Here is a 27,763-nt window from a genome sequence, read left to right on the forward strand (position 1 = left end):
AATCATAAATGTTGAAATCTTGGGGGAGAAAAGATTTCTGAGTAGTTTGCAGTAGAATATGACAGATAAGAAGGTATGGCATATCATACTGTACTACAGCATACAGTATGTCTGATATAAACACTGCAGTGCACATTTGCCACCAGGATCTCATGTCCACCTGTGCCAAGCCTGTCGGTGATTTTTATTTTTTTTTTTTTTGTTGTAGTCTAAAGGTCTAAACTTACATATAAAGGATAACTGACTCAGAATGTATCACATTTTCTGGAAAAAGATCAGTATCCTTAGAACAAACTTTCTTTGCTGTAATCTTAAGCAGGGATAGGAACAAGCCAGCGAGCAAGAGCAGGGTGCCAAATATTAGCTCCTGTGGTCTCTTTACATTCCACCTCTCCACTGAGCATTCCTGCTTTCCAGAGCCAGACATCTGGAGACGCTTACAAACTAAACCGGGAGTCCACACAAAATCTGATGCTGTGCTCATGTGCCCCATGGAGGTTCCTCTAAATTCTGCTTGGAAAACTAAAGCAACAGATTAATGTGTTCCACTAATCACTGGTTTTGTGGTCCTTACGTAAAGCAGGAACAGAAGCTGGAAAATACAGTCCACCAAGCAGCTCCACCAAGCACTTGAAACCATAAATGTTAGCCCTTTAAATAAGGAACTTCTGGCTACAGTGTCTCTTACCGCCTGTCTTTAATGAAGGAGTAGTAGTGTCCGGCATGTGCCTGACCACTGTGGACAACAACTCCCACAAGTTCGTAGTTCTCAGAAATTGTGACCTTCTTCCTGGGTGACCCTCCTGATGTCCCATCCCCTCGCCCCTCGCCGCCCTCTCCGCTACAGTCTTGACGAGCCATTCCAGAGACAGTGTAGGGCTCCATGTTCAGCACCCAGGGGAACTGCACACCAACAACAAATCACACAGACTCACTATTAATCGTATTTATCTTTCACATGAGGGCTTTGGGCTGCTGTGACATAACCAGGAAGTGAATTTCAGTAAACAGAAATATGTGACGCTGGGATTAGAAATACTTTGTACCCTAATCTGTTCATCATATTTGATGGAGCGTCCGCTTTCCCAGTCGAAGCCGAAGCGCATGAGATGAATACAGAGAACACTGGGCAGGGATTTGATACACGTCCTCTTCACTGTGGTTCTCTGTGCAGATGAACAAACGAAGACACTTGTTGGACACACATGTTATCAGTGTAGCAGAATAAAAACCATGCAGGGCGGTATACAGACCTTCTCCTTGCATTTCTCACAGTAGTAGGCGTTGCTGCCCTCCAGCACCTCTCCTCTGACAAACTGGTCTAATGAGATCTCCAGACTTTGACAAGAAGTCACTCCAAGGTTCAATGCCATGAATGTTTCTTCACGCTCATACCTGCACAATGAGAGGTCAAAGATCAGTTGTGATATGTCTCATCATGAAACAATAAATATGAGAGGAAAAATTCTTGCTCACCTGTGAGGACAGTCTTTACAAATCTTCTGGTCAGAGAAGATTCCCTGAAATGTGTTTTTGAAGATCTGTTCTCGACCCATTTTCTGGTGGAAAGAAATTTTTTCAAGAATTTTATCATCATTACCAATTTTCTAATATAAGAACTGAGCTGTTGCACATACTGTATTTTTAAATTAGAGTGGTGTGTATGATTTACCTTGAGATGTTCGTCAAGCTGGTCGACAAGGCTTGTGAAGAACTCATAAGCATCCTGCTGTTCTCTTACATACAACTCCTTGTTCCACATCTTGAAGATCTGAAATAGATGTAACACATTTATGTAAGGTTAAGAGAAAAATGAAAGAGTGAACATTACAGCTGAGAGGGTTTATGAATTCAATCTTAGACTGTCAATTTTTCAGTTCACCATATAAATCCATTCTTATTTTGCATCTTATTGACACTTGCAATTGAAAGTGTGAGTGCATTAGAATCAGATCACACTGCTGAACGGTCTGTTACCTTCCAGAAATTCTCAGGTACATAGTACTGCAGTTTGCTCTCCATCAGATGTCCAAATAGAGACTGGACCTGGTAGAAGACGCTCTCCTCTGGCTGGTCTGTGTCATCCTCAATGGACAGGAAAGCCTTAAACAAAACACACACAGTCACTGATATTAACTTCACTGGATGAAACTGGTTCTGGACTCAAAGAGCAGTTGCCCTCTGGTGAATACTGAAGCTAAACAGCACACTGGAAACATGTACCTCTGGCAGGCCAGGCTGCATGTAGAGCTGCTGGAACACAGCATTCATGTAACATGTGGCTCCTCCATTCTTCAGCCCAACAAAACCTGAGACTGACCGGCTCTCTACTGGGGGTAGATACTGACAGAGAGACAGGACTTCGTTTCACATCTGAACTATTACTAACTGCAAAATAAATGCAATATTATTTCAGTCAGTGTCTTACATCAAACTCCTTGCAGAGGGAAGGATCAGACTGGTGATGCATGGACAGTAACTCCTTGGTGATGAGTCGGAGGTTTGAGAGAGAGCTGTCTGCCAGCATCACAAGCACCTCGTAGGCTGCCAGTCTGCTGCTGGCTGTGCTGCACCTGACCAGACACACACATGACAAAATGTTAAGGAAGTGGTTTGCAGTGAGTTGTCAAATAAAAAAAAAAATTAAAAAAACAACAAGTAGCAGAAACTTTATCAAATTTCTCACAATTTTTTGATGACTTCAAGACAAAGATAAAATGTAACTTGTGGAAAAGATTAACATAACATACTTGGGATGGAAGTCATGGCTGAGGGCCGGGGAAGGTGTGGGGTTGGAACTGTTGATGATGATGCGTGAGGCTCGAAACAGGAAGTCATCCAACAACTGCTGGATCAGAGATGGACCTGAAAAAGAAAAAAAGTTACATATTATATATTAGTGCTCTCAACTTTTAAACTTACAAATTGTGTTTAATATATGTATGTATATTTGTTTGTGCTCACCGAGATGTTCCTTCTCGTTGCCACAGAGTGAGAGTAAGGTCTTGATGAGTCGGAGATGTCCAGCCAGGAGGATGTTATCCGCCTGGCTGGTCTCCATCTCAGAGCTCCAGCTGGGCTCAAAATTGTCGAGCCAAGAGATCTCGTCCTCCAGCATGGTCGCTGCACTCACTTTTAACGCCTCCATCTCTGACGCTGGGCGAGGTCAGGCAGGTGGAGAGAAGGAGGGAGAATGTAAGGCAGAGAGAAAAAGAAAGCAACAGAACAAAAATGTATGATACAGGATCTTAAGTTGCTGAAACACAAAACTGGAAGCTCTGTAATCTAACAAGTCCTACATCTGGGACAATTTCATATCTAGGTATTGACAGAAGTAACTGAGGGGTCATTTATTGGCTTACTGGTTAGGTCATCCAGAAGCTGACATCTTAGGTCAAAGTACTCAGTGCACTGGGACAGCAACCTGAGAAGAAAAAGGATCATCAACAAAAGAGCCCTATATAAGTTTCAGTGATGTATATCTTGTGTTTCCTGCTTGAATACCTCTGGTTGACTCCTCTCATAACAGATGTGGGACTCCATAGTGGCAGCTGAGCGGTGAGAATGACTGAGAGGAGGAACAAGTTGGGTTTCTGGACTTCAAGGAAGGCTGAAGTGTCAGACTGGCTCAGAGTATACAGCTGATCACAAGCCACACGGCGAATCTGACATGAGAAGTGATGGAGAAAGCATGTGTGAGTGCATACTGCGATTTTATGTATGTACAGTATTTCTTTTGTGCAGTCTATTTAGCTAAAAAGGGTGTTGCTTACCACAGCGTCTCGAGATAACTTCTGTTGTGAATTGGCGCTATATAAATAAAATTTGACTTGACTTTGACTTGACTTACCTCTCCGCTGGGAGATCCCAGCAGAATATCAATAATGAAATCATTGACAGAGGGAAGATTGTAAAAAGAACCTGGAGAGAGACACCAAGCACAGGAATTAGTGTCATTGTAGAGTTCTGGCAAATATATACTAAAGAAAGTGTACATACTGTAGTACTATGACACTTTGTACAAGATCAATGGCAATGTATAGTAAATATAAAAAAAAACATGACATGAATCAGCATGAGTGCTGGGAGTGTATCCTTGTGGTGTGATTTTACTCCTGCCTGAGACTTACATAGCTGCTGACAGCGTAACTGCAGACAGGTAACCAGCAGTGACAGGGCCTCACGGGCGATGATGGCATCTTTGATGGAGACACTCTGCTGTCTGACACATATCCCTGCATGCAACGCTGTTGGCATGCTCTCGCCCTCACTGCTAGAGCTGCAGTTACTTCCTGCAAACATACACAGGACATTTCATTTACTTTCATTTCTTCAGCTTCGACCATGAGCTGCTCCCAACAAAACATATAAGAAGCAGCTGCAGGTGACAAATAAGGAATGCAGTTGTGCAGGATGAATACCACACCTATTATAAACATGCTGTTGATGCCAAAACAAGTTCTCTGCTTATATGCAGTGTTTCCCCTACCATTGTCTTAGGGACCCACCCTCGCCCTCCCAAGAAAAGCAAAGAGAAAATATGTTAAAATTAAAAGTTCATTTACATTTGCGTTATTTCCCCACTTCCTGTTTTACGTGTGTCTCTGTGTACGTGTCCACATACAGGAGTGGAAGAGGCGCAGAGGAGACAGGTGGACAAGAAAAGCTCAGACAAATGTCGGGCACTGTCTGCCAACTGTGGCTTTGCTGGCAGGAAGGCTAGCCCTCCTCCGGCATCAAACTATAACTATAGAAGTGTAATAGAAGGTACAGTATATCATTATGATATAACTATACAACACCCACTTCCCAACCCCCTCCCCACCACACTGCCCCGCTCCAACAACCCGCCCTCACAGTCATTCTAGAGGAAACACTGTATATGTACGCTGAAACATTATGGAGAATGTGAACAACTAACTACTACTAACTAGCACGTGAGATAAATATGAAAAGCATTTGGTGGGTGTTTTCTGTTGGACCTGTACTGCTGACTCTGGTGCGGACTCCCTGTGGCAGAAGTGAACTGTGGGTCTCTCTGATTGGCTGTGGACTGCCAACCAGATCCAATCGGCCTGCTGCAGCCGCCCAGGTCAGACGCATGAAACAGGCCACAGTGGAGGTGAAGTCTCCCACCTCCATGGTCTAGAGAGGAGACAGAACAAACATTATACTGGTAAATATTCTGCACATACAACATCATGCTGGTTGTAGAATTGACGGAGGATTTGCCATCAAACAGCTTGATACTGAAAGTATGCTTCTGTACATGTTGGTCCAGTACCTGAATAGCTACACGAGCAGCCGGTATGATCTCTTCCACTCTTATGGATGAGCGCTCAGACAAGGACATCTGTCTGTAGGACGACTTCTCTGGAGTTCCACAGAGAGACAGCTGCCGCCCGGTCCTTCCAGCATTGCGAAATGGACGGGAGGACAGCGCCTCACCATCTCTGATGACATCATCATCTAGTGCTGCAGGCATGCTCTGACCAACCAGAAGGAACCTGCAAATATAGCCAAGTATGGAAATCTAATTTGGTAAATTGCCCAGTATATCCATCCCTGTGTGTGTGTTCATGAGGCACTTTGTACCTGGCCAACTGAAGACAGATTGAATAGACTCCTTGTCTGGTCTCGTAGTCCACCTCTGATGGGATGGAATCCCTCTGCATAACATTCACCACCAAACTGTGGGGAAAAAAAATACCACTGTTAGGACTACAAATAAAAACATACTGTGAGGCATTTTACATCAAAGCATACACAAAGTGGTGTGTCTGTGCTAGTATTTGATGGAGCTTGACAAGTCTGTCAACACTTCCCACAGTGGAACAAAGCAAACACCAACAATGCACTTTTCTTTAAACAGATATTTCCTTTGTGCTGTTACCTGAGACCTCCTGCTTTGAGGAAGTTCTCACAGAAGGACTTGCTGCTGGTTTTGGCCATCTCATCATCAGATGTGGGCATGAGCTTTGAACTCAACACCTAACACACAGATAGGCAGTGAGAGAGAAGTGGGAGGAGAACAGATGTCACAGATTTACATTTAAAGTTTGAAAGTGGGTGTTATGTATTGGAAAATAATGTGTTGTCTTTAATGTAGTGCATGTTCACATGGATGCATACCTCAAGATTGTATAGCACTCTGAAGGTGGACATGCCAGGTGCTGAGGATCTGAATAGGGACTCCAAGATGGATGCAGCACTGGGCTGGTGCTGCTGCTTGGAGGCCATAGATGGAGACCGAGAGCCTGTGCCCTGGCCGAGGGTGAACAGCGTCTTCTGCAGAACAGACACAAAGGGAGACACAGATTAAGGAAAGGGGGGGAAATGTGTAAAGCAGAGACAGAGGGAGGCACTCAAGAATAAAAGCATCAAGGAAGAACAGAGATAGAGAAAACAGAAAGCTGCCACAGCAGTTACTGCTTGACCTGGACAGGTCACAACGTCATAACAGACAGTTTGATGTACCTGGTGGCTCCAGACACTGGATTCTTTGGGAACAAAGTTGTCGAGAGCATCCTGCACTTCTGGGTCTGTTGGGATCAGCAGCAGCAGCTTCCTCACACGGATGGTGATCCTGAGGTAAATAAAAATGCATAGTATGAAGAAGCTGTCTGAGGTCCTGCTAAAACCACTGTGTTATATTAAACCTATAAACTCAGCTGATGGATCCACAAATATTTCTGTTGACATATTTGTGACATGACATGACAGCATGATTGTTAATCTTAACTGAGACAGTTATGGTATTAACTTTAAGACATTTGGGTTGAAATCACTTCTCACCTAGATTCATCAAGGTTAGCCAGTTGGTAAAGCATCTCAAACACATTACACACCAAAGCCATGACCACACCAGGCAGGGACTTCTCCTGGAGATGGAAAAACATGGGCACAGTGCATCAGAACTAACATAAACACCTGAGAGTGTCCACAGTTCTTGAGTGTAAAGTTATGTCTGAGATGGTACCTGCTCCAAGGCATAGGCAGAGTTGAAGACGGCGGAGCTGGAACTGCTAGAGGCGGAGGCTGAGGACTCTGAGCTGCCAGAAGGAGTGCCAGTGCCTGAGCTCTTCACAGTTAGGCTCTGCTCATCACTAAAGCCAAGCTGGGACAGCAGCTTCTGGTCTCGATTCATGGTCAACTAACACACGGAGGAGGGGCAGTGAAGGGATGGATTGAGAGGAAAAAAAACAAAAAAAACAGGGATAAAGTTGCTGAAGAGTGTATTTTCCCTGCAGCACAATAGATGCAGAGGGCCAATCCACCAACAGAGGAGATGGCACCCTGCCTAGAAGAATTAACTGTGCAATGATTTGTACTCTGTAGTGATGATTTTGAGGGGAGTACAATAATTTGATGAGGGAATGACAGATTAAATAGAACATAAAATAAAATTAAAGATGAACACAGAGTCCCTGTCACTTAGAGAGTCATTACCACTTACCACGCTATCATTGGCAAAGATCTGGACATTATCCACTGGACAGCTCAAGTGCTCAGATATCTTCCACCGGATACTTCCTATTGTCTCATTACTGTGGGTCTGCAGGACACACACACAGTCATAAATACACACACAGTGAGAGGAGCTATTTTCCTCTATAGATGTAACACTACACAACAAATATCTTCCATGGTGCTCGGAAAAGTCTTAGAATACCTCTAAGGTGAAAGTGTCTTTGGTTGACTCATAGGTGATGTGAAGAGTGACAGGGTGTCCATTGAATGAGGCCCCATGAGGTAGAATAGTGCGAGGAACTGAGTACATGTCCTACAAAGAAACAGATAATGAACTGCTTAAGTTGTGTTGCATATTAACTATCAGATTAACAATGAGGTGCTTAAGTTGAAGACTGCATGGTCTACCTCTATAGTAATGACGTAGCGTTCAGCCAGTAGCAGCAGTCTTTCAATTATTACCAGCTTAGTGGATCTGGAGATGAGCAAAGAAGAGCTTCAACATGACCAAAAAAAGGTGGAATTTTTCTCAAAACTGCTATTTTATGTTAGTGAAGTTAAAAAAAAAAAGACTCAACACAAACATAATAGGTTAATAGGTTTAGTAACTATGTTCTTACCCAAACCCCCCTCTGTACCTGGATGGTGATTGTACAGATGTGGCCACAGTCGGCATTGCGGTAGCCGTCAGCATCTTGGTTGCCCTAGTAACAGCATGTGTCAAAGTAGGCCCACCCAGGGCCGAACTTGCTGCCTAAAAAGAAAAAGAAACAGAAATGTGCTATCTGGTGTTGATTTCTATGAAACAGCACAATCACAATCTACCACAGGGGCATTCAACTACTTACCTCTAGTCTCTTGTAACAATCAGCAATGAACTTCTTGTGCAAAGATACAGAATCCTGCAATAGATGAAAAGTTACTGTTATATGTGGTTTCAAGGTTGAGATCACACTGATTGACTCATATATGTTAACACTGGAATGGCTTAGTTATATATAAGTTATATGCAGTATTTGTCCTTCTCCTGACCTTCTTCATCTTGGGATTGAGGTTGGTGTAGCTGTATGTGATAATGAGCTGGATTGCTTCATTGGCTATCTCTTCATCAGGGGTTTCCATGGCGATGCGCCAGATAAAATCCATCCCTGCCAGGTCAAGGCGCTCCACACACTGAAATGAGACAATATGATATGGCCATTAAGGCATCTTTTACTGTATTCAAATCTTCGGTGCACTTTAGCTGTCACTGACCACTGTGCACATAAGTTATAAAATGCCAAGAGGTAGATAAACATGCGATTAAGGACTGACCAGCTGAGTTCCTTGGCGTTTCAGGCGATGATCACACAGATTAACATTCTCAAAGAAGGTCTTAAACAGATTAAAACCTGTGAGACACATTAAACATTAGTGTTACACACTTGTTCATAAACAAGCTCTGAAAAGCTGTTGGTCAGTAATGTAGCTCCTTGCAGAGTCTCTCACCATTCATAGTGATCTCATAGGGCTCAAGTTTTAGGATTTTCTCCTTGAAGAGCTGCTGCTGAACATCACTCTCCAGGTCATGTTGTCCTTTGGTGAACCACTCAAAACACATCTGCACACATTGAACCATGAAATGTTTAAACCGAATTATTGATACAAAATTTGAGCTGCACTTTCCCAGAGGGTAATCTGCCTATTTTTCTTTGGTTAACAAAAGAGCAGCTGTTGTTTAACTAGTTGGTTAAAATGTAAACATGTACACTGGAGCTTTCCAAAGACACATAAGACTAGACTACTGATCTGTGCAAGTTGCTTCCTCTGACCACTTCTTAAACTCATCAAATTAATAATTATTTCTGAGACAATATTACAAACATGGATCTTAAAACCTCATATAAAACCATAATCTACCATAATTTGGGAAATAGGTTAAATTTTTCACTTTTTCATTTATGTTTCTGTGCCTGCCTTGAACACATTCTAAAGAATAAGAGCATGGGGCAAAAGGCTTATGTTTCCTTGGTTCCCTGCTTTTGTTCCTCCAAAGCAGTCATCCAGAAAAAGAAGCTCACAGAAACAAAAAAAATGGCAAAGGATGAGGGCTCTGCATTTACATAACTGTTTTCATACCTCACGGTCAAGTTCACAGACATCCGGCCCTGACACCAGACACTCCCAGAGCTCTTTGGCCCTGTTCCAGACCAGGTAGAGGCTGGCCTCCTGGAGGAAGAAGGCCAGGAAGCGCAGGTGGCTGTCCAGATACTAAACACAGAGTCAGAGTCATGTGTCATCTTGATCCTTGAAAACGTACCGTCAACATATACTGTAACTGCTGCCTGTGTACTTGTGTAAACCCAGTCTACCTCAGATAGAATTACTCATATCAATGTCAAATCATAAACTGTATCATCAATCATTTCTATGAGCTACAGTACAGCTCCACAGGACAGTAAAGATAGAAAAAAAAAACCAACCTCCTGGTAGGTGTATCGTCCATCCACCAGGGTTGAGCCTGAGAGTCCATTATTTCCCGATGCAGTCACAGCGAGTCGATGGCAGCACACAAGGGATCCTGTGATCAGTTTGACGATCTCAAAGTTCTTCTTCAGATCCTGGATGATGCTCTGCAGGCAGACAGGCAGGCAGGGACAGGTTACCATGGCAACATTTCTCTGATTGTACAACAGATCACTTTGAGGGTGAGTGTTTGTTTGCATCACCTTGTCTTGTTTTTGATAGGTCTGCTTGATGAAAGAACGGGTGATCTCGTGCAGCTGACGGAGAGCGGGAACAACCCAAACTGCCTGAGGACTGCTTTGCTGTGAAGCCTGTTGCGAGAACACACGCGCAGACACAAGATAAAGATATCTGCTGCAGCAGAACAAGCACACAAAGACATGCTACAAAAACAGAGGTCTCTGATGGTTGTTACTAATTAGATTTCATTTTATGTCACTGGTTTGTCATCGCAGACACACCATTTTTGCAGTAAGGGCTTTGTGAAAAGGAAAAAGAGATCAGAGCCAGGGATATAAAGTGTCTGGCAAACAGTCTTAGGACTGTCAGGATTTAAATCAAATATCAAACTCGTACTTCCTGTGTAAAGCTCTGGATATCCATGGCTCTGATTGGATTCCTCTTTGCTTAAGTAACCGTGCGAGCACTTCCACCAAAGCTGACCACTCATCCAGCAGCTAAATCACTGATTTAATTAAGCCAGCTCTCACCCAGGACAAGATCAACACCACTGTGTAAATCATGTGTCATTGCCAAAGCAGAAGATTAACATACACCTGGTTAAACTAACTCATGTTACAATCAAGTGTGAAATTATCAACCTGTGACCAATGAAACCCTTTTGTGGTCGAGCCCTCCTCCACGATTGGTTGGCAGGCGTGAAGCGGCAAGATTGGATTCAGATTGGTCAGTGGAATTAGAAACTGTATGGGCTTCCTCTCTTACTTTGGCCAAAGAGTTGGCTTTCTTCTTGCCCCAAGTGCCAGTAAGAAATGAGCTTTGAGTGTCGCTGCCTTTATTGTCCTCCTGAGTGTGAGTCTGGAGACATACATTTTTATTTGAGGTGGGACAGGTTGTAGGGCTGTGTGGCTACAGTCAAACATTTTTCATGGCAGACATTTTGACATGATGTCAAAGCAGGAAAAGCACAGTGCAACTAAAAACATTAGTGATAGTTCCATGGTATTTAGGTGTACCAGTCAGTCGTCTCAGAGCACCACCCTGCACAATACCAGTTTACTGATACTGGCACACCTTAATTAATGACTGAAACGCATTCAGGAAGGTGTGAAGAGACATAAATTCCATCCAAGCTCTTACTCACCCTAACTATAACACTCATAGATCATTTAAATGCAGCGGGACAATACAGTTACGTTTAAAGTTGTTGAGCTGCAGGTTGGATCTGACAGGTTATCAGTTTCCATTTCAGTATTCTTAAATAAATCAAAGCTGTTTGGTAACACAAGTCCTCCTATTCATGTAGTCTTGAGCAGATATAAAGAGTATATAGAGTATTTGTCAACAATTGTAACTGGTTGATGTAGTGAGTTATAGTTGTTGGCATACATACATTAATAAACTTATTTTGCTAATAAATGCTTAATCGAGAGGATTAAAGGAAATTGTACTAAAATGAATTGGAAAAAGTCAAAGGTTCTCCATTATAGAGCTGAGTTGAACCATAACGTGCATTTTCCTGAGTATCTCAACAAGATATGACTAATCCTATTTTTGTGTAAATATAAATATGAAAGAATTATGGAAAATTAATTTGAATGCATGGCAGTGAAAGGAGGTTAGTTAGTATCTGACTCTGTAGTGTCACAGTGTTCTGGTGTTCCAGATGGACTCAACAGAGAAAATTAAAAGCTGCTCTTGTCTTTCAAAAAATAAAAATGAAATGAAATACAAAATTAACTCCTGACAGACAGACAGTTCTTATATGAAATGGGATCCAGATCCACAACCACACTGTTCCTCCAAGGATGCTGGACTGGAGCACACTGAGATGACAAACAAACTGAAGCTGAAGGTTAATATGCAGCACTGACAAGGACATGCTAACTTTAGACCAAAACTGTCACAGCAGACAGAAAAATGCAGGGGCCCAATGTAGTGTTTGTTTAAAACTTATTGAGCTGCAGTTTTGAACTACGCAATAAACAGTCCCTGTTTTCCTTTATGGAATCAGAAAATAAACAATAAATATATTCTATTTCTAGAGCAATGAATCAATGAAACACTAACCAAAACTTATCCTAGCCTCACATCTACATAGATAAAACTGGGCGTCTGGAAGCATGTCTGTCTCACCTTCTTGATGTCCTCAATACATTTAATGATGTAACTGCGTTTCACCGTCTCCTTGACAGCGTAGGCATCGCTCAGGATCCCCAGGTGCTCCTCCAACGCCTGCTGAACTAGACTGGTAGGCAGGGTGGGGAGATGAGCCAACTCCCACAGCACCTCCAGCACCTGAACGGACACAAACCAACACAAGATGCCTCAGACTCAAGGCTATGCTTAAATAATGAAACCTAACAAACTGTTCACTTCCTCATCTGTTTTTTATATTACTTCTCAATATCTTTAGCCATGACAGAATGACAGATATACCAACATACCTTTCCAGTTGTAGTTTCAGAACGAGCTTCTCTGCCTATCCTCCCGATCAGACTGAGCAGTTTCTGCCTCACACGGTCACTCTCAACCTCCCAGCTCTAAATACATGCAAACACATTATTATCAATACTGCACACACACTTAAAAGCCACTTTGCACTGATTTATTTCTCAAAAATCCAGTCCCAGACTCTGTAGCACTGACCTTTTGTATGAGCACAAAGAGGTGGGTGAGCTGATCAAAACTGAACTTCACAGCAGCAGCAGCAATGATTGTATGAATGTTTTCTATCACAGTTGATGATTGGCCTGCCTGAAATGCCCAGACAAGAATCAATACATCCATCAAAGGGGAGGACATTTGTGATTTTTGGCATTTGTCACATAAATATGTGCTTACATGTGAATACAGACAGTTCAGGTTTTTTTTAATTACATTAAATGATGAATTTACAATAAAACAGATGCAACACTGTGATGTGTTCACTGGCACTGACCTGTATTCTCCAGATCTTAGAGAGTTCATCCAGTGACAGCTTACTCCCCAGCAGCTCAATGATTCCCTTAATCCTCTCACAGTACTGAGCTTGATCAATGTTACCTGGTACAGAGAAACATTTAATACGCCACGTGAATGCAGCAAAATTTGGACTTTTCTTCTTTTAATAAATGTATGTAAATGATTGTTTCTCTAGGTGCTTTGTAAATGACTTTGTAATAAGTTTATAAAAAAGCCCTTGTGCTGTGGTCATACTCTATTTATTTGCTTACCCTCCAGTGCTATTGACAGGACTGAATTCTCTACAAGCCAGTCAAGTAATTTATCCGTGTCAATGGCGTTTTTCACTGTCTTAGACACCGTGCTCTCTTCTATTAACTTCGTCACCTGAGAAACAAATACATATAGAAACAGTGTGAAATGAGATCAAAGGTTCACTGAAACACCCAGAAAAAAACACAATTCAGAGTTTATAAGAGCTGACCTCTTTGAGAGAGTTCATCTTGGTGGAGAAATGGGGGGTTTTGAGCATACGCAGCAGTGTGTCTAGCCGCAGATCGTCCACCACAGCAACCAGTTCCCTCTGGAACCTCATACACAACAGCTTGATGGCCGACAGCAGGTCTGGGATGCTTACCAGACGCTAGGGTTACAAGAAAAACAAAGAATGACTAAGTGATAAGTTCTTGGTTGAGTCACAATCAACAAAAACAAGTTCTTAGAGATACAATTAAATAAAAAAGATCTTTTTCCAAGGTCTAATCCTGTGTTAACTGTTAAGACATGTCTTGTTATAAGCAAAATATATGTCAAAACACATATTACATAAATAGCTCTGTAGCTCTCTACGGCTCTGTACTGTGCAATATTTGCTACGTCACACCCAGGGCTGAGCTATCATAACTAGCCTGTGCCCACGTTACATTTTACAACAGATTAATCATACAACCTCCCAGATCCACCTGTGGCCTGACAAAAGTCACTAGTGTAACAACATGGACAAGATCCCTCACTGACTTCCCAACCAAAACATTGCCAGTTGTTTTCAATGGAATGTCCAAACAAGCTGGATATACCACTGGCAGGAATTGAACACAAGTGTTTTAAGCAACTGTAAAGAGACTTGACAAGCTGATCAGGAAGGGTAGCTCTGTCCTGGGGTGCCACCTCGACCCGGTGGAAGTGGTGGGAGAGAGGAGGATAGACAACGAGTTCCACTCCATGCAGGACAGTCTGACAGCACTGAGCAGCTCCTTCAGCGATAGGCTGCTTCACCAAGTGTGTGAAGGAGAGGTATCGCAGGTCCTTCCTTCCTGCTGCTGTTAAGACTCTACAACCAGCACTGCTCCTAGTAGACCACATACTCACATGGACCATCTCACTGCACTTTAATTCATTGACAAAACAGTTTATCAGTCATTAGCACCTCGACCCAGTGGAAGTGGTGGGAGAGAGGAGGATAGACAACGAGTTCCACTCCATGCAGGACAGTCTGACAGCACTGAGCAGCTCCTTCAGCGATAGGCTGCTTCACCAAGTGTGTGAAGGAGAGGTATCGCAGGTCCTTCCTTCCTGCTGCTGTTAAGACTCTACAACCAGCACTGCTCCTAGTAGACCACATACTCACATGGACCATCTCACTGCACTTTAATTCATTGACAAATATTGGTTAATATTGCTTAATTCTCTGTGTGCAATACCATTTCAAAATGTGCAATATCTGTATTTAGTTCAATCTGTTTCTATGTATATAGTCCTATTTATGCTGTTCTTATGTTTATATTTTTATAATATTATCTTGCTTATATCTTGTAAATTTCCCTGCTGTGGGACTAATAAAGAATTATCTTATCTTATCTTAATTATGCAAAGCTTACCTTGTCTTTAAGATCCTTTTCCTCCAGGTTCTGTACATATGTGATCATCTTGTGGATGACCGGATCAAGCATGGGCTAGGGAAAAACAATATGAAACTTTGTTGATCCCTGTGAGGAAAATGGGCCGCAAAACAATAAGAGGATATAGCAAATAAAAACAGAATATAAATCAGAATGGAGCACAACGGTCATAGTAAACAAACACAACTGATCATTTCAATACTGAACAGGTTAGATAGGAAAAAATACACACTAAGACACTGCAGACATACAAATACTGTTAAACTAATCTATAAAAATAAAAGGAGTATACAAAATCAAATAAAGCTGTTTTGTACCTCTCTCTCTGTGTGTGTGTGTGTGTGTGTGTGTGTGTGTGTGTGTGTGAGCAGATGAAAAGGCTCACCTGGACGAGGCTGGAGTTGAGGTATTCTGCACAAACTCCAAGAGGCTGGACCAGAGCTGAAACACACTGTGTAGGGAGATGGAAAGAGAAAGACTAACTCAGACATGACACAAACCAAAAAGGAAATAAACTTATTAGTACCAGCTGTGGAAAGACTATCATAGGAACTGTTCATTCCACTGCTTGGTTTTTGTTGGTGTTAACATAAATTGTCTAGCAGAGTTAAGAGAATGGGATGTACTTAATTGTGGATGTCACTTTTGATGGCTCATTAAAGAAAACATACACAACAACAGCACTCCACCACTCCACTCAAATTAAATCTCGGTAGGCCAGAGATCAAACTGTGGTTAAAGTGATACTGTGTTTTCACTGTTGCATGTGTGCATGTGAGTAAAGAGCGTAACCAGATGTGTGGATGAGTTTCCAATATTGGAGCCCAGCTGTCATTTGTCATTCAGCGCTAAATCACAGGAGCTTAATGAATGCTCCCTGTGTTGCTGTCTTATTTTTTCTGACTATCTTCCATGTTTGCTCCTGGCTCCCTCTGAGCAGCTCCTCCACCTTCCTCCTTAATTCACTCAGTAAATCCTATCCTCGCACTTGACTTCCTGCTCAAAGCAGACAAATGAATGAGTCACCCCTGGGAGTCAGCAGAGGAGTAAGCACTCCTCCCATTATCCTTTTTTTCCCCCCTTTCACTTTCACAGTCCTTCTCTCCTGTGCTTGGAGTATGTTAGGTATTTGACAGCTTACACACTCTACTGAGCTCCTATTGCTCGCATTGCTACTGAAGACTGAACAGTGGTCCACAACCAGTCTCTGCCTTATTAATATGCTAATGGTTAGAGGGAGCATGTGTGCATGTGTGTGCGCGCACACACTGAATCAATGGCTACGCACTGCTGTGGTTCCGGCCAGGTTCCCAGAAGGAAGCATCAGTACAAGGATGCCTCAGAACACATAACACAACAGAGCATTTCAACCATCACACAGCGGGAGGATGAGAGTGTGTTTGTGTGTGAGTGAGTATTACTGAGAAGAGGAAAGAGAGAGACATTCAGCACCCTGCAGCTGAGAGCAGTGGGGGTAAACATGGTGACCTTTTGCCTGTATGGGCTGTCTCAAAAGTCTGTCTACAGTCCCTCTCTCAATCCATCACCAGGGCAGGAACTATTTCATCACTCTTAAGATACATCAGGCCATTTGTAAAGAGGGCAAAAAGACAAAGGTAAGGAACATTAGTCTTACTGCAATCTCAATTTCCTCAGTGTTGAGCTTGGTCTGGATGGCAGTGAATCCTCCCAACTCCCCAAACTAGACAAAAAAAACAAGAGGAAAGAAGACATATGAGCCAAAACTAATACAACTGTGACACATGTATATGGAGACAATATATCTGGGTGACTGCTTGTTACTCACTCGATTCACCAAATCAACCAGCCAACCATGAGGCTCCTGAAACAGATAATTATGCTTTCAGTGGGTTTATTCAGCAATGAAGTTGAACTGCAAATTACTGTGACACACACACACAAACACACACACACATTAAGTTTTCTAACAGCTGTTGTGTGTCAGTCACACATGTTTTGCTGAGCCCCTGTGGCTCAGTTACACAACACCAGGGATAAAGAACTCGACTGTCTGCCCCCAAACATGACTATGAACCATAAACAAAGGCTAATAAGGAAGTGTGTATATAAATACCAACACAGCTTTACATACCTGCAAGTGCATCTGTATAAATTGGCACACATACTCCAATAACACTCCACAGTAATAAAAGTAAAGAATGAGTCCAGACAAAAGGGGAGGACCTTACTTTCTGATAGGTGTTGCTGGGGGACACAGCAAACATGTTGGCCTCTTCTCCAAAAACTTCAGCCCAGTTCCTTTGACAGGCCTTCATTCGATTCTTAAAATGGTACTCATTATCAGGGTTGAAGGCCTGAACACAACAACAAAGATTCAGGACATAAATAAATACATGTTTGAAGACACATTTCAAACATGTTAAGTCACATGTATGATTATCAATGGAGAGAGAACATAAGCATTTCTTGTTAAAAGTTGACCGATAACTGACGAACTGACACACTGGCATTGCATTTTCACACCACAGGCCTTTTACTCACAGTGGCATATTAAATTTTAAACATGTGGTTTAAACATTAGTCTGATTAGAGACAAACCGTTATTGTCACTGACTATTATCTAATATAGTACCAATGCACTGAGGGAGCACATTTAAAACAATTTATTTAATTGATCATTTTCCACATAATAATTAGTAACTAAAATAATTAACAGATTTGCTGTTTTTTTGTTTGTTTCCCAGATGATCCACTGTTTTCAAGGACAACTTAGTTACTTAAAAGTTAAAAATATTTTTAAAAAAGAAAAAAAGCAACAGACAGAAGAAAGTCAGTACTGAGAGAGAGTGAGGGAAAACACACCATAGTCAGGACTCCCATTAGGTTTACAGGTACAGGGTCTTGCTTGACCCTCTCTGCAACCAGTTCCACCAGCAACATGAGCATGTTGTAGATGCCCTCGTGAATCTCTGTGCCCCATTTGTGTACTGCGCTACTCGTCAGCAACTGGGGACAGCGAGCAAATGAACAAACAGCAGGAAAATCAGTGAAAATGTATGTGGATTAATAAAGTGCTGCACAGTCACTTAGCACTCTGTTTCTTCATTGCTCACCTTTTTAAAGGCCTCCGGCATGCAGCGATCCATAAACCGCTTGCAGTTCTCATCAGCGTCAGCAAGGCCTGATAGAGAGGGATGTAGTGGATTCACATATTTAACCCACGTCTAAACTTGGAAAAACACTGGCTGTGACAAAGTGGATACAGACTGAGCCATGCAACACAAGTGTCCAAAATAACAACATGTGAAAAACACCCCATAGTCCAAACAAAACATGCCACCCACACAATAACGCAGATGGAGAGCATTAAGATTAATGCAGACCTAAAAACAAAGATATTTATCACACACACACACACACAGCCTTACCGTGTCTGGCGAGGCAGGTGGACGCAATGAGGCACTTGCCCAGAGACTCCTCTCTCTTGTAAGGTATCGACCAGTGATCAGTAAAGACTCGACTCTCCAGCTCATACAGGTTGGTGGTGGGGAACTCCATGCTTCCCCCAGAGCAGTTCCCATTCTCATCGTTGCTCCTCTGTAACATACGTACATGACAAATTACAGTCTAATACAGTGGGTGACTTTAAACAGCTGGTCTCACTGTTTTACAATGACACTGCAACTGTCCTCTATGTGATTCTAGGATAATCCAAAAGGCCTCGAGCAAAGCTATAGTCAGACAGGATGATGCTTTATTCGTTTCCTCCCTCTGGGAGAAGAGCAAGCCGTTATTTGGAAAGTGTGTCCTCTCCTCTACGATTTGCCCTTCGTCTCTGTATCTTTTTGTCCCTCTATTTTCTCTCAAGCAGCTTTCAAAACAAGACAGGTGCTTGTTTTCAAGTACTTTACTGTTACTGATAACGTCAAAGGGGTTGCAATGTGCGAGACAGGGTGTGGGAGCTTAAGTCAAGTGTAATGAACATCCTGTCATATGACACGACACTGTCTTGTTAGCGCTATGATGACATTTTCTCTGCTGTCATATCTTAAGAGGTTATGAGAGGCAAAGTTAAAATTCAACTCACTCAAAGTCAGCTTTTAAACCCTCTGTATTTATGGTTCAAAATGCCATGCTCAGGCTTGACATTCAGCTGCTATGAGAAAACAAAATGGCCAGTGGCACTAATGTCTGTGAGTATGTGTGGAGAAAGCAACAGCAGACAAAGCATTTTTGAATTATTTACATCATAAAGTTACTTACATATTCATGAAGTCATCTGAATATTCATGATCAAACTGCAGAACTCCCTCCTCTGATATAGTGCTGCCCAGTGGAATGTTTCAGCTGACTACAGCAACACTAAAGCACGTCATATTTAAAATCAACTAATGATTTATGTTCGCACTATAACTGTGCTATTTAATGAAGCATTATAGGCTATGGAGGCTTGACCTGCTGCCTTGTATGAAAAAGTATGACTGAGCCCAGGGATTCAGCTCTCACTACATTATAAATCACCAAAACTATTACAACTCATTTGTCCATTTTGCCCATAAGCACTGTGCGGAATAAATATTAATACAATTAAGTGTAGTTAGGTCAGTTCTTATCATTTTGAATACATCTCCACATATTAGCATACATTATGGTCAATGTGTTCAGTGCATGTTTGACTGCTCTTCATACTGAATCATATACAATATAAAGTGATGTACTGGACATTAAGTAGAGGAGAACAGGAGGGAGAGAAGGGCAGGAGGAAGCAGCACAGAGGCATCATATTTCATCCCTTCCCTTTCGAAGAAAATTATAAATGACAGATAGATTGATGAGAGGAAGGAAAGAGAGAGGGAGAGAGTGAGGTGGAGAGAGACTAACCTAACACCAGTCTCAAAAATACTAGACTCTAAGAGTAAACATGAGGAAGCATTTCATTGCTGACAGAATTATCAAATCAAAACTCACTCTTAATCTAGCTTCAGTATGAAATGTATTCATTTGATTTAAATATGAGTGGGAGCATAGGGAAAAATTGAGACCTTCTCTCTCACAAGCCACAATCAGCATTGAAAACAAACACGCAGATAAGCTACAAAGATTTCTGTGTTCAAAGACCTAAAGCCTTGGGGGAAAGGTTCAAGTCTCACAGAAACAGTATGCAATGTGTGTGGTTGTGCAGGACGATGAGGTAACTCAGCGCCACTCTGTTACTATGCACCCCGCAGCCCTCCTGGGACCCCCTGCAAAAACTGCAATGTGTTTGTGTGTGTCAGAGAGACTACAGGGCTATATTTAGGAGCGTAACATGGGGCCAAAGACCTGTGACATGCCTCTTGAGATACAAATACAGCACACAGGGGAAGAGAAGAAAGGAAATAAAGCATTTTCATCTCCGGAGCATATTCCATATGCTCCATCTTTCAGAACTTTTAATGCCACCTGAGAGTGACACTTGTTCATTCTCATCTCACAAAAATAATATATATATAATATAAATACATAATAACCATGATCAAAACATACTCAAAAGTCAAGCTAAATTCATCAAAAGGTTAGATGAAAGATAGTAGAATCTTAGCAGGAAAAATAATTTTGACAGCTCATAGAGACACTTACTGAACTGAGAGAGTGAGTCACTTTGAGCTGAGTTCGTTTATAACAACACTATTATTTGTATATTTTGAAAATAGATGTATTATTTACACTGACCTGCAAGTGTGTGCTATTTTCAGATTTTTTCTCTATTGTAAATGCCATTCGATATTTACAATATACTTACTATAACAGCCTGCATCAAATTGTGGACGCCATAATGAGACAGAGAGGAGGAGGAGATGAAAAGGAAATGGCCAACAGGCATTGGGACCAGAATAGTTTATTTGTACCTGTTCTGCTGACCCATAATCAAAGCAGCTCAAACAGCCGTATCATCAAAGAGATGCAGCAAGTGGGTGAAAAGCCTGAATCAATAGTCTTACAAATTAAGCTTTAAGAAAGCTTTGCTCTCTTTTGACAGCACCTACAAGGCTCTATGAGATCTAGGAAAGCAACAGGTTCGAGGTCAAGTTGCTGAGAGCAAACAGCCTGGAGCTCTTTGAGGTGTCAGTCAGAGCAATCCTGCCATGTCTTACTTATACAGGTATTTATGAGTAGCCAGTTGAGTTTACTGTTACATCATCATACAAACACAACACAGTAAACGGAGACGAAGTGACATGACCTGCAGGTAAATTACTGACAATTGACAAATGGTTGTCAAAGAACCAGTGACTGGCCTAGAGGTATCAAATACAATGGTCACACACGGTGAGAGTAAAGACACAGGAACCTGATATTTTTACACCTGAGTGTGTAAAATGAAGAGTGATCAAAATGGCCACGTACGCCAAAAAAATTGCGAAACCACTTCGAAGACCGGTTCGAGTGGACTGCAATCTCGGCAGGGTATGAGTATGGTTGACGCTGTCAGCCAACCTGCCAGCTAATGTTAGCTACCCTATGCAAAGCAGGCTAACCAGATACAGTCAACTGTCCGCAGGTAAACTGACATGATGATATGATTATCACCACCAGAGTACACCCAGTTAAAATCAATGATTGCAATCCCCCAGAGTAATGCCACTGTGCCGCTCCTCCTGGTCCAGTTACTGGCGGGTTCAACTCTCAACTAACGCTAACTAGCACGCTACTAGCTAGCTAGGTTAGCTTGTAAGTTTAAAAATGCGCTTTAGCCCTACTATCTAAGTAGCTACGCTTCATGGTGACAGAAAATTCTCCAGTCACTGTGAGCCAGTGACATCCCTTGTCCCGTAGGACTGGAGAGTATTTCACCCCCTGCTCTGACAGCTCACGTTGGGCTCGGTGCATGCAGCAATGAGGCTGCTAAGTTTCGCTAGTTAAATGGGCGAGCCCACTCTCTCCCACTAAGTTGCGATTAGCCGTGTTCTCCTCCCTCGCTCCCCCAGTTGATGCTTTGCTCTTACCTCGCTATCCACCACATCGTGGTATGCGGGCGGGGGGTCAAACCCTCCCGTCCCAGTACGCCCGCTATTTTCCCCGTCTCCGCTCGAACCCAAGCCGGGAGCAGGCCCACTCTCCATCGGCTCGTATCCATACCCGAGTCCGGGGCTTTCGTTCGTCAGGAGCGCCACTGCCTCGTTGATGTCGTTCTTTGCCAGGCGGAGAGCCTTCCGTATCACGTCGGGGTCTGGGAAACCCATGCAGAGGAGCGTCGTTATGTGCTGCTCCTCTTCGGTCTCCATTTTTGGGGTGTCTCCGTCTCTCAGACTAATAGTAATGGGGTGTTAGGCACAGCCCTGTAGCTGTGCACGCCGCCATGTTTACAGTCCGCTGCTGCTAGCCTGTCACGATCTGGCTTCCCCCACAACAGCGCCGACTCAGGTGTTATGCCGAGTTCTGCTTGCCAAGAACTGCATGCTCATCGCGGGAGCGCGCACAGCGAGAGTCCTGAACATTTCTAACGTTAATAACGGTTTAGCATTTGTGTTATTTTCATTTTCGTAAGAGCATCAGTGATGTATGAAGGGACATTTTCGTCAGGAAAATTGAAAACAGCAGATAAAACGTTATGCAGACAATAAATCTAAATGATGTAATGACATTTTTTAATTCATCATGAACATTTTTTTTATCATGTTGAAATCTTTCATCTGTTTTTTCCCTGGTGGAGATTGACTTCTCTAATGGTGAAAGAAACGTATCCAGGGAATCCATCTCCCATTACTTCAGTCAAGGTGAGTGTTGCATGTTTCACACTGTGGTCAAACAAAATATAGATGCAGGTAAAATATTTGTGTTTAAGTGTCAGTAGAGGCACTTTAACTGGCTATTGTTACAGTAGCCCACCTCCTGTTATGTTAGTTGAGGTGAGTATCACACTGATTTTAATGGAGTAAAAGAAATTACAATTAAATTGGTAACACTACTTAAAAGATAATAGACTTAATAGACTGGATTTACGAAAACATTTATCTTTCGGGGAACCACGCTGTCAAAAGTTAATATGGATCACTTTTAAAAAATTAAATATGGAATACTTATTATTGCGGAACAAAACATATGGCTAAGCGTGGGAAGAAGGGTGCCCTCTTGTAGCTGTAAAATAGTTGTATAGATGTAAAATAATTGTGAGCAGTAATGTGGCCATTATTATTATCATTATTATTATTGTTATTATTATTATCAACACATTTGTAAAGTTTGTAAAAAAAATGTATGAAATGTTCTTTTTTTTCAGCAATAACTGGTTGAAAAATGCAACAAAGTATTATATTGTTATTTATATTAAATCAGATTTGACAGATTTGGCCTTTAAATATTACATTTACCGACTAACGGTTTTTGAACGTCTCAATTAAATTACCGACACTACGGATGCCGCAAGTTAGAACCTCAAACAACATAAGGGCGTGGCAATGCGCGCGAGTAGGGGTGTTGGTTGTGGTGGCGGGCGAACATCACGTGAACAGTCAGCTCATGTGACTAGGGACGAGTCAAAACAGGAACAAAATGGCTGCGACTGGAGACGACGCCACTGCAATGGACAGCATCTCTAGGGTACCAGCGGCCCATGCAGTGGCTCCGAACCTGACTGCAGGCGCCGTCGGTCATACAGAAGGGCTGGAGGATGCAGCGGACAGCCCGGCGTCCGCTCCAAGGAAGCCGCACACCAACAGTGAGTCAACTTTCCCTCCAGCTTCCGCAGCTTACTAATGCTAATATCACACAGCAAACAATTTAGTTTTCTTTTGTGGATTACATTGCATGTCAGTTTCCCTAATTTTGTATTTTTCTTAAATTTAGCTTTGTTGTCTAATGTTGTGGTTACATTTCGTGTTTTTTTTTTTGACAGGCAGTGCTCTGTGTTGTATTTATTCTACTGTATGACTGTGTTCAGGTGACGGTGGTGTGGAGACAGCAGAGGAGGCTGTAGAGCCTGCAGAGCCTGACATCAATGAGTTGTGCACTGATATGTTTGAAAAGATGGCCATCTTCCTGCAAGGAGAACTCACAGGTCTTTAAACACATTGCACTCTGCTCTCCCTTTCCTGCAAACAGGAAGAGCTACAGTAGACAGTAGACAGACAGTAAGTAATTTTTGACGTTTATTTTTTGTTTCTCATCATTCTGTGCCTTTCATTCCCTCTGGCTTCTTTTCTGTCTTGCATATTCTCTGTATCTCCTCAGCCACCTGCGAGGATTATCGTCTGTTGGAGAACATGAACAAACTAACCAGTTTGAAGTACATGGAAATGAAGGACATCAGCATCAATATCAGCCGCAACCTGCAGGATCTCAACAACAAGTGTGAGTGAGATGCACTGTATCTGACTGCACAAAAACTCAGAAAAGGAGCATCATTGTGCATAATTATTTTATTTATGCAGTTTTATTTTTTGAATGTCTAGTTTATATTATTATACTACTTATTTATACTTATACTTATTTATACTACAATGTCAGTAACTCCAATGGGATGTGTTTTTGATTTAGATGCAAGCCTACAGCCCTACTTGGACCAAATAAATCAGATTGAGGAGCAAGTGTCTGCACTTGAACAAGCTGCTTACAAACTGGACGCATACTCGAAGAAGCTGGGTATAATAATGTGCTGGCTATCTATTCTGTTATGTGTGGCCCCAAACCCGTAATAGTCTTGGCATATCTATCTATCGATTATATTGCAAAGCATTATGAAGCCCACCAGCAGATGGCGCTGTGAAACCACAGACAAACAATTTTTTACATTTCAGCCTACACAGACAACCAGCCTTTACTTGATTATGTTGCTTTTTGACTTCAGCGGCCATTGTATACAGAGTGATTAGGTCCCTGACTCTCTGCTTCTTTACAGAGGCCAGATTCAAAAAACTGGAGAAGCGATGAGGGGGAAGAAGAGGCAGACTGAGAGTTATGGTGCCTTCTCACCTTCTTTCACCCTGCTTTGCCTTAGTCCCTCCTTGCCAGGCGAACCAGGAGCTGCGGGCAGGATGTGAACTGAGACTGAAACAACAAACAGTCAGAGCCACTTTGACACCTAGAACTGACCAAGGAGGAAGCAGCTGAGGGCACATCAATTAGTACTGCAGTGCTTGGCATAGATTTAACTTCTGTATCACTGTTTTTGGCAGCAGTTGTGCAGCCAAGATGTATCAGAGTGTACGGTGTATATCCACATTCTATTGCAGATACACTTTATGTTGAATAAATCTGCCTAACGACCAACATATCCTAATTGATTGGTGGAATCTGAGTGTACTAATAATACTAAACAAGTGTATTTATATAATGACACTGGTGTCATTTGTAGATAATTTACATGATGAAGCATGCTCATAGTTTTGTTTATAATAATGTCCCAGCCCTCTTATTTCAGACAGCCAACCCCCTGACAGGTAAAATTCAACTCAGTAATAGTAGCCTGATATCTATGATGGGAGACTATTCTTTCATGTCAAAGATTGTTTGCCTGGGCAGTGTGAACACCTCATTCTGTAAAAGTTATTGAGAGTTTACTGTTTTAAAAGCTACTGTGTAGAGAGCTGAAAATCACACTAGCTTTGTAGAATGAGTTTTAAGTTTGTAATTTTAAGAGTCAGATATTTGATATGAATGGACTATTGTATTATGTGTATTTTGAGACTGACACTGAAAACTGGAGGCTTTTAAAATAAACTATGATGTATCTATCATTGCATGACTGTTTCTTTAAAATGAACTTCTGACAGCAGATGGCAGACCTGCACCAGGAGAAGGACTTGAATCAGTGCATAGTTGATAAATCAAACATTGTATATGTCTGTAAGACCTGACACACCACTGAAAGAAGTATGAGTTTCAGCCTCTTAGATGAAGAAGATAAAAGTAAAAGTGAAACAAACTGAGAGAAACAGATGTCACATATATGACAACTTAAAGAAAAAGGTTAATGGGTGCCTAAAGATGTGTGTGTTGCAGTTTGCCTCCTTTGTTTCCTCCTTCATATTGGCTGTCCCAGAGCAGAACCCACAGTGCTTTTTTCCATGGGCAACATATTATCTAAGCTGATAGGACCCCTCTCCTGAGTGTGTGTGGGGTTTTGTGTGTTAGTTAATGCACACACGTGTGTGTGTGTGTGTGTGTGTGTGTTTGTGTAAGACTTAATCTAAAACAGGTCTCTGTCATTAGTCCAGTCGAGGCCCCGGCACAGAGGGAGCTCATTATTCATACTGTAACATTATTTACTGTTGCGCTGTGATCCTTCCATCTCTCCCTTTCCCTGCCTTTTTCCAGGCCCCTGGGGCATAAATTCAGACTCCCTCCCAAATGCTCTAAAATCAGGTCTATTAAATGATTTGGGTTTTTTTTTCTAAACACTAAATGTGAGTGCCAGGAAGCAGTGAAGCATAGAGGAGAAGGTAACATACTAATCGTAGGTAAACCTTTCTTCAATTATTCATTTTGGGAAATACAGCAAAACTAGTCCATGCTGTACCAAATATAGCTTGGTTGTGGAAACTTGTTCTGTTCTAAATGATTGTTGTTGTTTTTTTTCTTTTTTGTTTTTAGAACAGGGCGATGGAAAGTGCAGATGAAGGAATCTGTAGGTTGCAGATTTAAAACAAGCATATACTGTAAGTGCAACTTTACTGATTAATTCAGTTGTGATGCTGAAAAGAAATGACGGAAACATATGTATAACCAGTCATCACATTTTTACATCCGATCCAAATAATAAATCACATTTTCAAAAGAAAGAAAGGGCTGTTATTCTAAGGTGTTGCCTGTACAGAAAAGGAAGCAATGAAACAAAAGAAGTATACGTCAAAAATGACGCAGCCACTTGGGTTAATGCAGTCACGATTAGATAGTATCCTATGTAAGAGTGATCGTCATAGCAACTTTATCTCCTTTTTCTATATATTTCCAGTTGAGACCTAATAAGGAAAGTGTTCCCATGTGCTCATGTGCATCTGTGTGGAGACTTGACCCTGAAGCATCATGCAGCAGACATGATCATGGTGGAAACAAATGAGTCAATGTGAGATGATTTCATGGTTTTGATAACTGAAAAATGTCTACCACTGATTGGGATTATATGCCTGTGTATGTATACTGTATCTATACAATGTGTCCTGTCTCACACAGCACCATATAAAGGAACAACCCTGTTCCTTTGATGATTGCTTGCAGACACTGAAAATGACCTTTCAATGAAGTCTATTGGAAAGGAGTAGAGAGGGTAGAGTATCCCAGTGGGAGAAGTTTTGTTAGACCCAACAGAACCATTAGGTACCACCTGGTCTATCATTTCAGACAACCTTAGCAATGTAACATGATCATTTTTGACCCTATTTAAGTTCTGAATAAGGTTCGCTCAGCTGCACACAGTTACCAAGAAACCATTTTTTAGCTCATTACTGTAATAAGAAAACATGCTTTCCCTCTGGTCCTCAGAAAATACGTCTCTCTTTTCATTCCCCTTCTCTTTTCTGATCCACACTGTACATGCTGGTTCCCAGGGTTGAAATACACCACAAACAGCAGGGGACATTGTGCAGACAATGAGTCCTCTGCAGATATAAAATGATCTTGCAAACCTCAACCCCTCTCGAGCATGCACTAGTGTACACACACGCAATGAAGGCTGAGACAATGCATTAGAGATGTCTCAACATATGTCACATACAATGCCAGGTTATATATCAGTTACATGGAGATGATTCTGATTGAATTACATACACTGTGGCTTCAATTTATAGGTATAATCAACTTAAAATACA

The 27,763-nt window shown here is 41.9% G+C and overlaps 2 protein-coding genes across 4 annotated transcripts in view; one reads left to right on the plus strand and one right to left on the minus strand.

Moving 5' to 3' along the window:
• Window positions 1–22,483, minus strand: part of usp24 (ubiquitin specific peptidase 24) — a 31,412-nt gene extending 8,929 nt beyond the window's left edge. The window contains exons 1-49 of one of the 3 annotated variants that reach the window (XM_018670223.2): window positions 21,965–22,483; window positions 18,407–18,575; window positions 18,092–18,159; window positions 17,841–17,984; window positions 17,207–17,332; window positions 16,804–16,839; window positions 16,633–16,698; window positions 15,382–15,447; window positions 14,976–15,050; window positions 13,583–13,741; window positions 13,371–13,485; window positions 13,097–13,200; window positions 12,805–12,912; window positions 12,603–12,698; window positions 12,292–12,453; window positions 10,921–11,013; window positions 10,179–10,286; window positions 9,933–10,082; window positions 9,589–9,720; window positions 8,959–9,070; window positions 8,785–8,861; window positions 8,503–8,643; window positions 8,319–8,372; window positions 8,109–8,224; window positions 7,879–7,945; window positions 7,673–7,783; window positions 7,457–7,555; window positions 6,980–7,153; window positions 6,796–6,881; window positions 6,478–6,586; window positions 6,133–6,288; window positions 5,894–5,991; window positions 5,596–5,691; window positions 5,285–5,507; window positions 4,983–5,145; window positions 4,131–4,292; window positions 3,851–3,921; window positions 3,505–3,665; window positions 3,363–3,424; window positions 2,965–3,156; window positions 2,751–2,865; window positions 2,429–2,573; window positions 2,224–2,343; window positions 1,978–2,103; window positions 1,673–1,771; window positions 1,477–1,559; window positions 1,254–1,395; window positions 1,047–1,166; window positions 689–903 (exon numbers count right to left, since the gene is read on the minus strand). In XM_018670223.2, the coding sequence (XP_018525739.1) occupies window positions 689–903; window positions 1,047–1,166; window positions 1,254–1,395; window positions 1,477–1,559; window positions 1,673–1,771; window positions 1,978–2,103; window positions 2,224–2,343; window positions 2,429–2,573; window positions 2,751–2,865; window positions 2,965–3,156; window positions 3,363–3,424; window positions 3,505–3,665; window positions 3,851–3,921; window positions 4,131–4,292; window positions 4,983–5,145; window positions 5,285–5,507; window positions 5,596–5,691; window positions 5,894–5,991; window positions 6,133–6,288; window positions 6,478–6,586; window positions 6,796–6,881; window positions 6,980–7,153; window positions 7,457–7,555; window positions 7,673–7,783; window positions 7,879–7,945; window positions 8,109–8,224; window positions 8,319–8,372; window positions 8,503–8,643; window positions 8,785–8,861; window positions 8,959–9,070; window positions 9,589–9,720; window positions 9,933–10,082; window positions 10,179–10,286; window positions 10,921–11,013; window positions 12,292–12,453; window positions 12,603–12,698; window positions 12,805–12,912; window positions 13,097–13,200; window positions 13,371–13,485; window positions 13,583–13,741; window positions 14,976–15,050; window positions 15,382–15,447; window positions 16,633–16,698; window positions 16,804–16,839; window positions 17,207–17,332; window positions 17,841–17,984; window positions 18,092–18,159; window positions 18,407–18,575; window positions 21,965–22,243 (5,951 nt within the window). In that variant the 5' untranslated portion in view covers window positions 22,244–22,483. Of the gene's footprint in view, window positions 1–688; window positions 904–1,046; window positions 1,167–1,253; window positions 1,396–1,476; window positions 1,560–1,672; window positions 1,772–1,977; window positions 2,104–2,223; window positions 2,344–2,428; window positions 2,574–2,750; window positions 2,866–2,964; window positions 3,157–3,362; window positions 3,425–3,504; window positions 3,666–3,850; window positions 3,922–4,130; window positions 4,293–4,982; window positions 5,146–5,284; window positions 5,508–5,595; window positions 5,692–5,893; window positions 5,992–6,132; window positions 6,289–6,477; window positions 6,587–6,795; window positions 6,882–6,979; window positions 7,154–7,456; window positions 7,556–7,672; window positions 7,784–7,878; window positions 7,946–8,090; window positions 8,225–8,318; window positions 8,373–8,502; window positions 8,644–8,784; window positions 8,862–8,958; window positions 9,071–9,588; window positions 9,721–9,932; window positions 10,083–10,178; window positions 10,287–10,920; window positions 11,014–12,291; window positions 12,454–12,602; window positions 12,699–12,804; window positions 12,913–13,096; window positions 13,201–13,370; window positions 13,486–13,582; window positions 13,742–14,975; window positions 15,051–15,381; window positions 15,448–16,632; window positions 16,699–16,803; window positions 16,840–17,206; window positions 17,333–17,840; window positions 17,985–18,091; window positions 18,160–18,406; window positions 18,576–21,964 lie in introns of all 3 variants that reach the window. The other 2 variants (XM_018670222.2, XM_018670224.2) reach the window with 2 other exon arrangements.
• A 141-nt stretch (window positions 22,484–22,624) lies between these two features.
• bloc1s2 (biogenesis of lysosomal organelles complex-1, subunit 2) lies at window positions 22,625–25,693 on the plus strand. Its single transcript, XM_018670228.2, has 6 exons — window positions 22,625–22,735; window positions 23,488–23,676; window positions 23,899–24,015; window positions 24,189–24,308; window positions 24,495–24,599; window positions 24,856–25,693. Exons 2-6 carry the CDS (start codon window positions 23,511–23,513, stop codon window positions 24,885–24,887), a joined length of 540 nt encoding a protein of 179 aa, XP_018525744.1. The 5' UTR covers window positions 22,625–22,735; window positions 23,488–23,510; the 3' UTR covers window positions 24,888–25,693.
• Window positions 25,694–27,763: the final 2,070 nt, after the last annotated feature.

This window comes from Lates calcarifer, linkage group LG17, assembly GCF_001640805.2.
Source record: "Lates calcarifer isolate ASB-BC8 linkage group LG17, TLL_Latcal_v3, whole genome shotgun sequence".
Classification (NCBI taxonomy): domain Eukaryota; kingdom Metazoa; phylum Chordata; class Actinopteri; family Centropomidae; genus Lates; species Lates calcarifer.